Source organism: Parasteatoda tepidariorum, chromosome 10, assembly GCF_043381705.1.
Source record: "Parasteatoda tepidariorum isolate YZ-2023 chromosome 10, CAS_Ptep_4.0, whole genome shotgun sequence".
Taxonomy (NCBI): Eukaryota; Metazoa; Arthropoda; class Arachnida; order Araneae; family Theridiidae; genus Parasteatoda; species Parasteatoda tepidariorum.
The window spans coordinates 22,504,365-22,513,443 of record NC_092213.1 but is presented as its reverse complement, the minus strand read 5'-3'; the positions used below and the strand labels follow the sequence as shown (position 1 = coordinate 22,513,443).

At 28.1% G+C, this 9,079-nt stretch overlaps 1 protein-coding gene across 2 annotated transcripts in view; it reads left to right on the top strand.

The window, feature by feature from the left end:
* LOC107439834 (Opa1 mitochondrial dynamin like GTPase) overlaps window positions 1-9,079 on the top strand; it is a 40,335-nt gene that overhangs the window by 12,534 nt on the left and 18,722 nt on the right. For both annotated transcript variants that reach the window (XM_016052552.2, XM_016052551.2), the window contains 5 exons: window positions 2,080-2,166; window positions 2,447-2,523; window positions 4,160-4,277; window positions 5,814-5,888; window positions 5,972-6,043. In XM_016052552.2, the coding sequence (XP_015908038.1) occupies window positions 2,080-2,166; window positions 2,447-2,523; window positions 4,160-4,277; window positions 5,814-5,888; window positions 5,972-6,043 (429 nt within the window). The remainder of the gene's footprint in view (window positions 1-2,079; window positions 2,167-2,446; window positions 2,524-4,159; window positions 4,278-5,813; window positions 5,889-5,971; window positions 6,044-9,079) is intronic.

Here is a 9,079-nt window from a genome sequence, read left to right as displayed (position 1 = left end):
TTATAGAAAGCGGACAGATCCTCTTATCTGAGGCTAAGTCGAGCATAGCAGAATATTTAACAGAATTGGAAGCTACCAAAAAGAAACTTAATTTGTTTATGCAGGGACCTTTAAAAAGTGAAAAAAATAAGATATGCCATTAATGAACAAAGTTGAAAACTCTTGTTTTAATTCTTTTTATTAAATATGCTCCAAATCTTTGTTTCGCTGCTCCAAAATTGCTTTTGTGTTGCTCGAAAGATGCTCCAAAACCATGTTTTGCCACTTGCACCACTGGTCTCCGAAAAATCTAATTTTTAAAATGGAATCCCCCCCCCCAATTTCATCCTGTTCCAAACATCTGAATTCCTAACAAAATCATCACTCAGGCATATTTTATTAGAATATAAAATGATTTTATCATGTTCTTTAAAAATTATGGTGTTCTTTCAAAAAATGAAAGAAAAAACATAATTTCTAGATCGAATTATCTTTTAAACTCTTCTGTCATTTAAAAATTCTTATTATTTATTTTATTTAATTTTATCAATTTAAAATTCTAGTTGAAGCAAACCAGTCATTGCAAATTTTTTTTAATTCCTAAATGAGAACAGAAAAATTAGGAGTATTTCTTTCCTTTCAGATGAACAAGAAAAGTATCTTTAGAATATAATTCTACAGAAAAAAAATTATTTGCTTTTGCATTTTTTTCTAGCTATTTTATTGTTTCAATTCTTTCTTTACTCTGTTTTTTAAATTTAAAATCTATAAATATGAAGATGCAGAGTATAGTTTTGGTTATGCCTTTTATTATGTTATTATAATGCTTTTTTGCATTGTTGCGTTTTTGTCGGAGAAAATAGTAACTTCATTAAGTCATGAAAAATTCTTGGAATTAGTCATGGAAAATCATGAAAAGTCATGAATTTGAAAATCTAAAATGTAGCAGGTACCCTGATTTTAATTTCTTCAAAGGTGATTAACATGCTTAATTTGATGAGTTCCCCCACTAGAATGAAGCATCTCAAAAAGTGATTACTAAAATATATAATTTGCTTGCCATATTAAGGTATCAAGAATAATAAAATGATCAATATATATGTCATGGATTTACAATAGAATTATCACAAGTAGATATATAATAGTACAGTTGCTTCTCAAAAAGTAATATCTAACATTCAAAATATGTGCGTCATAGCAAATGCAGCTCAAAATATATGCATCTTAATATTGTATTTAAAAAGTCATAATAGGTAAAAAAAATTAACGAGTGGAAGTGGCTGAAAGGAAACTCTTTAAATAATTTGGATTTACAATGGAACCAAGCTGGTCAAAAAGTAATTTAGCTATAAAACTTGAAAAAAAAGTTGCCATTTAAATTAAAATTCATGTTACGTAAGATCGTACTAGTTTATTACCACTAAGTTTATGGAAACAAGCTATTAAAGAGTATCAATATAACAAACATATGTTTTAAAATACAAATTGGGTGACTTCAGTCCCATAATTTGTGAAATTATTAACGTTTATTCCTTATGGTAACCTAATATCGAAAAATTAAGAACATGCAGTAAAACCAATTTTTGATTGATTAGAGCTGTATGCTAGCAGATCACTAATCTTATAAAATTCCTATCAAATCCAATGGAAAATTCTTTATTTGGGATTTATTTAAATAATTCTTCCTTGCATTTCTAATAATTTTTTTTGATTTAGTAATGCATTTTTCAAGTAAAGTATTTTTCCTCTGTTAAGTATAGTGAAAGGTAAATTTATATGCTCAAAAATGTAATTTTGCAAGCATTATGCATTTCTGAATACAAAAATTATTTGTGCAATGCTCTGAAATGGTTGTGCAGCTGTTTCCTCCCTAGTCTTAAATACAAAATATTCTAACATTCTACAATATTCCTCATATTTTAGATTCTTAATGGCAAATTCTGCTAGTTTACCCTTAAAAATCATACAAGTGTGGATTATAGAGCAATGTTCAATACTAAAATACTAAGACCAAAGTGGTTAAGATTAAGCTTTATTTTCGAATCAAGAATTGACTAAATTTTTTGAAATTTGTTAATGCTAGAATGTTCTATTTTCTAGAAATCACTAATTGATATGTATTCTGAAGTATTAGATGAGTTGAGTGACTATGACTCTAGTTATAATACACAAGATCATCTTCCTCGAGTAAGTTCTTATATTAAATGTTTAACTTGTACTATATTTTGTTTGCCTCATTAAATTTAAGTATTCAATCTAGTTTTTTTAACTATCATATACTATTTTATTTACCTTTATATGAATATAAATATATCATGAAAATACTTATTTTTACTTTATTTAAATTATGTGTGTTTATGCATTAATTAATATTTCAGATCTTATTATTTGTTTGTCATGTCTTTAAAAAAAAATACTAAATAAAATAATATAAGAAGACTTTGAAGTTAATGTTTCATATTTTTAGGTAGTTGTTGTGGGTGATCAAAGCTCTGGCAAGACAAGTGTCTTAGAGATGATAGCTCAAGCTCGAATTTTTCCAAGGTATATATCGTTCTTTTTATCGTGATCTTTTTTCCCTTAAAAATTTGCTAAATTTTAAATTCTAAGTTTTAATAGTTTGTAATTTTAATAAATATCATCTAGTACCAAAAAAAATATAGTGGCAGAGAGTTAACTGACTATTGCAATATTTACAAAAAGGAGCACTGAGCCACCGTGGTGGCTGAGAGGATAGATTGCTTGCCTCCTAATGAAGTGGCTCCGGTTTGAGTCATGGCGGTGACTGGTGAATATGAATGCTGCATCCAGCATTGGGTCAGCTGCTCAGCAACGATTATAAAAAAATAATAATAAGGAATTGAGCGTTAAAAGTCCTTCTTGAAAAGTCATTCAAAGATTGTTAAGGCCATTATATATTTTCTAAATGGTAACCAATTAAAATAAACCTGTGCATAAAATAGTAGGATACTGTACCGATCTTGTGTAAAGTTTAAATGTTCATTCATCTATATGTTTTGACATAGTACCATTCTATTTTACAAACATGCTATGTAATCGAAGCAAATTAAAAATATGAAAGTTCTTTTTAAAGGTAATTGTTTTTTATTAGAAATCTTATTTGTAAATATATTTCTATGATAGAAAAATTAGTTAATTTCTCATTTATGGAAAAAATTGTTTTACACCTTTTTTTAGTTTATTAATTGAAAAATTACTATTTTTTCTCAGTAGTCAATTTAAAGTTTAAATGATAAGTTTTTACTCTGTCAAACAAAATTGTTTGCAATGATAAATACATGGGCCCACGTACAAAAATTATACGCAATCACACTTATAATTAAAAGAATAAATGTCTTATTTTGCTTTATTTATTTATTTTATTTTTATTTTCGTGTGCACATTATCATTTAAAACAATTCTGATGTAAGACAACAAAAACAGATTGCCAAAACACGATAGTTGGCTAGGCACATATATGTTGTTGAAACTAATTTATTTTAAAAATACTAATTCATTAATTTGTGATATTAAATATAAATGTTTGAAATTAATAATTTTAAAACATACTGATTCTTGTATCATTGAAATAGTGGTCTTTTTTAACTTGCTATAAAGATATTTTGTTAAGAAAAAAAAATTTTTGTTTGTACTATGCAGGGCCCGAGCTAAGGATTTCAAATTATTAGCCAAATATCAAAAGTCTTTGCCAAATATAAATCTTAACCATTTTTTGTAATTAATTTTTTCCCATACAAAGCTATTTTATGGTAATTTGTTTCAGGCCTATATTATTTGGACCCAATTCTAATTGGTTAGGTGGCACATCTACTGAAAATTACTACAATCAAATGAAAAATACTGATTTGTTTAGAAAAATTCGTTTCGACGGAATTTGGATGATTGAGTTAAATATATTTTTTTCTTTCCTGTGGAATAAGTTATTCACCAATACTTTTGCAAAATCACAAATTTTTCCACTAAATTTATGATTTTATCACATTTAAAGAGGCGGCAAATGCTTAGTGCGGCCCTTTAACTGTAAACTCTTTTGGCAATTTTTCCCAAAAAAAAATTCTTATCAAATATTTAAATTATATTTGACCTTGTTTTATTGTTTATTTCAAACTACATGATCTTTAGTGTAACATATTTATTCTTAAATTTTTTATATTAAAAGAGGTGCTGGAGAAATGATGACTAGAGCCCCTGTTAAAGTCACTCTTAGTGAAGGACCCTATCATGTTGCTTGTTTTAAAGACAGCTCAAGGGAATTTGATCTTACTAAAGAAAGTGAGGTAAAACAGATTTTGTGTTTGTCTATAATTTTGATCTTTATAATTTTGACAAAAATTTATAATTTGTTTGTTAATATTCTACCTGTGTTGCTCTTGTTATTTAATAATTATTTGTTGTTTATTTGTCTTAATTTAAAAAACTTGAAGGTCAGTATAATAATATTTTATAAATGTTTTAGATTGCTTAAAGTTTTGAATCTTACAGTTATTGTACGGAAATTAGATTTGTTTTGTAAAGGTAAATTAAATTTGATTTGAAAATATATATGCCAAGTCTGCTTCAAACCAAGCTTTTGGTGACTCTGCATCCCCAGATTGTGCCTCCTTTGCCTATTGTTAATATGAGGAAAATTGTTTTGTTGTGATCTTGGGATATAGAAAATTCTTATTGGGATTTTGGTTACTCTTTGTGCATCATAGCTCCCTATTTTTATGTTGATGGCAGTGAAATTGCTTAAGACTTTTATTCAAATACTCTTTTCATCAATAATGAGTTTCATGCTCTTTTTATAACTGTTTTGAGTTCACATCTCCCATCTATAGCCAAGTACCAAGCCTGGTTTTACAATGCTTTATCGTTTAATGGCTATCGTAGGAATGCCATATAATTTTGATCCCTCTTAAAGGATGTGGACAGTGCCTGAGCTGGTACTCCTCTTTTCCAGCTTCCACAACACAATCAATAAAAAGACTTTCAGCCATGGCAGATTTAATGTGCATATACTTTGCTGTACATTCATTCTGGTTGTTTACTTAGTTGCCAGGATCGAACTCGCGACCTCCCAACTATCCACCAGCAGTATGAGCGAGGCCTTAACCAACTGTTGTGAATTCATAACAACAATGTTGAACTGTTTGGTTTTGTCTATTTCACGCTAGTCCTCTCTTTGTCAATTATAAAAGTAATACAAAGTGACAACATAAAGAAAATATGCAATTTTTTTTAATATGATTAGCATTTATAAATTAATATTTTAATCTGAAAAGTTGCTCCACTACTGCATTGTTTGTACTGATTCAGGGAATATAAATTATTCAGTGATTTTTAAAAAACTCAGTTATTTTTATAAATACTTGTAATATTGTCTGCTTTAAAGTCCAGTCAATTCTTTTCAGCAAAATGGTATTTTTAGTTTAAAGCTTCTCTTAGAGATTAACGAATTCAAACTGAGGTTTTTTTATTTTCCTTTGTGAATAAACTTCAAAAAATTCTGCTTTAATGTCTAGTCAATTCTTTTCAGCAGAATTCTATTTTTAGTTTAAAGCTTTTCTTAGAGAATGAGGAATTCAAACTGAGGCTTTTTTATTTTCTTCAAAAAAAGAAGAAAACTTTATATGCTATAATGTTCAAGTTTCATGTACAATTTTTATAGCAATAAAATAACATTAAAATAAGACTTTCAATGCCAAGTTGTTTCAAAAATACTTCTTATTTCATTCTTTTTTTTGTTTGTTTGTTTTTTATCAGTCTTAAATTATGTACAGAAAATTTTTAAAACCTTTTTAAATAATAAAACGATTTTACATGTTTAATAGCTTGCTGATTTGAGAAGAGAAGTTGAAATCAGAATGAAGAAAAGTGTGGAAGGAGGCAGAACTGTCAGTAATGAAGTAAGCTTTCAATTATTTTCAGAAGCTTTCTAAGATATGTACATAAACATATTAAATTTTAAAAAATTCCATCGTGTTTTTAGGTTATTTCAATGACTGTGAAAGGGCCTGGATTGCAAAGAATGGTTCTAGTTGATCTACCTGGAGTCATAAGTGTAAGCTCCTGTTATCTTTAAGTATCAGTCATTGTTTTTTGTGTTAAGCTACCCATCAAAAAATTTCTGTTATAATTTAAACTCCAAAATTACTTATTAATTAATAAGAAAGAGTATCTTATGCACGAAGCAAATATTTAAAAATTATTTCTTTTTACTATTAATTTTGTGTGCTTAATACACCGAAATTGATCTATGAAAAAAAAATTCAAAACAAAATGCTCAAATTTCATTTTAATTTCAGTTTTTAGTTAATATTGTTCATTGGTTTTCAAAGATTGGAAACATTAATCTTTATTTTAAATATAACCATCAAAATATAGCAGAATTTGATATAAAGCCTGTTATTTTAGAGTTCTTCTAACAATTTTCACATTTGTATTTTATTTAATAGTAAAACTCTGCTGATGGCTTTTTTTTTAATGTTATGCATTTAGAAATGCATCAAATAAAATCTTTGCTCTTTTAAAATAATAAGAACTGTTTTTAACTTTCTAATTTTTCACAAGTTTTTGATGAAAAGTAAGTTTATTTTGACAGTATTTTTAAAAAAAAAAACTTTTTGAATAATTTAATTAGGTGTCTTATTTCTTCTAAAAGTTTTTTGATCGACATACAAGATTTTCTTCGGTGCCATGAATGCTTTATGTTCAAATACGTTTAAATGTTATACATATATTTTTTTTTAAATAAAAGCTGCGTTCTATTGTTTTTGTTTCTGTTGAAGTAAAATAATGTGTTTAGGGTTCTCAACTACAGCTACAGTTGGAACATAATTTGTTTTGATAAAAATTCAATTTTTATTTTCTTAATGTTATAAAACTTGAACAAAAATTCTTTTAGTTGCACTTATGTTAGAGTAAACTAATCCCATAACCACTATTGTTTAGTCAGTTAGGTTGTAGAGTTTACTATCCCAGTCTAATAGTGTGAATCAATGTACTTATACAAGTTAGTACCCATCAATCTAAAGCCAGTCATCACAAGGGGGGAATTTCTGATATTTCACAATGTCTACTAAGTGCCTTAACCACTGTATGGTGGATATGGCTATTTATTTAGTTTAAATAATGTAAAATTTAAAATAAGTTTTGCAGTTAAATATTACCATTATTAATATTACCATTGTTCCTCTCAAGCACTTTTGTTAAACCAATTTCCACTAAATCTTATAAAATATTTACACATTATACTTTTATGAAAGAATTTTAAAAATTGTGTTTTATAATCTCTGTGATGTTTCATTAATATCAGGTTATGAAAAAAATAAATCTTAATAGTATGTCGCTGAATTGAAAATGGGCAATACTTTTTTTGATATGAGCTACCTTCATATTTCTGTGAAATTCAATGATATAAATGAAAAACTGTACTGTTACCCTTACAACTTTGATTATGCTGTGATCAATAAATTAACTTTGGTAGCAGTTACTCAGGTTCAACAAAGGAATTACTTGAAACATTTAACATTTACAACCAATTTTATTAAAACTCAAATTTTTAAACAAAAACACACTCAAAATATTTCCAAATGCTATCAAGTAGATATCACATATTTCCAAATTATATGTTACTTCAAGTTTAATATTTATCAACACAGAATTATCTTTTCAATAAAATGCAATTAAAAATCTAAAGCTCAACATTCTATTACTCCACATCCAGAAAAAACAATTAAGAATAAAAGGCACACTTATCTTAAAATCAATTGAAAATATAGATCATAATACTCTCTGAATCCTGTAAACACGATTAAAAATAAAAGGCTTATCTCAAAATATATATCTTAAAATACAGTAGAAACAAGGAAAAGTCAGGGTAAATTATTCTTTTAAAACTGTACTAAAATCGAACTTAGAGTTTATAAATTCAAATCAAAATACGGACCAAATCCCTGGAATGCCCCCCAGTATTGCCGCCAGACTTGTGGATCAGGTTAACATTCCATTCTCTGATAGACAGCACTCCAACACTTCAAGTTTCTTTGGGCTTCCTTCTAGTAAGATAGTTAGCACTTGTGGGACAACCGACTTTCAGCATTGAGACGGCTCCGGAACTCAGCTCATCACTATCGGTCCTCAACTTATCGGCTTCGGCTTAACTTTGCTCAAGACTCCCACTCATTCACTCAGGGGCTCCGACCTAGTCCATTCATTCAGCGACTCTGGCTTTAACACATCATCTTCTCAGCAGTACCGTCTTAGTCTATCCTCCCTCAGTCACTCTTCACAACCTTTTTATTCTCTTGTCAGCAAGGTGAAAGAATCTTTGACTGACCTGTCTTCCTTCCACAAGCCGCCACGCAGCCAGTGGACGTCAGAACAAACAAAAAATTCCATGTGAAAAACAGTCACAAATTAAATAATACATTATAAATGTGATAAGACAATGCTAATTAAAAATAAATGAACTTAAATCCACATAATTGAACCCAAAAATCCCAATTTAAAAGGATTATTACAATTTCTAATGAATATAACTATACTGATGGCATTTAAACTTTATAATGGTGGTGCCATCTGGAGGCAAATCGAGTTATACACCATTAAAACTCACAAGAATTCGAAAATAAGCAGAGCTAACCAGTGCAGCCATCTATTGATGAAATAAGTGAACTATTTTCGCTGAAAAAGTAACCCACCTTCAAAAGTATTTTTAAAAAAATACAGTAGAGAACCAATTATCCGGGATGCTCGGGACCATCGCTATCCCGGATATCTGAATTTCCCGGTTTTCTGGATCGACCAAAAAGTGTCATTAATCGATGTTTTATCGAACCCGAAGTACAAGGAAAAAGTGTAATGCATTAAGTAAGAGAAGAAAAAAAAGGTACTCCTAACTTTAAAAAGAAAAAAAAATGGTAGAAATATAACATTTAAAAGAATAAAAAAATTTGCAAGTTTAGACAAGAAAATCAAGTTTAAAAAATACAAAATTCTCATATTTATTTTTTAAAAATAATTACAATTCCTAAATTAAATAATATAAACAAAACCAATGATTAAATAACGCAATATATTTCATACCTAATTATAC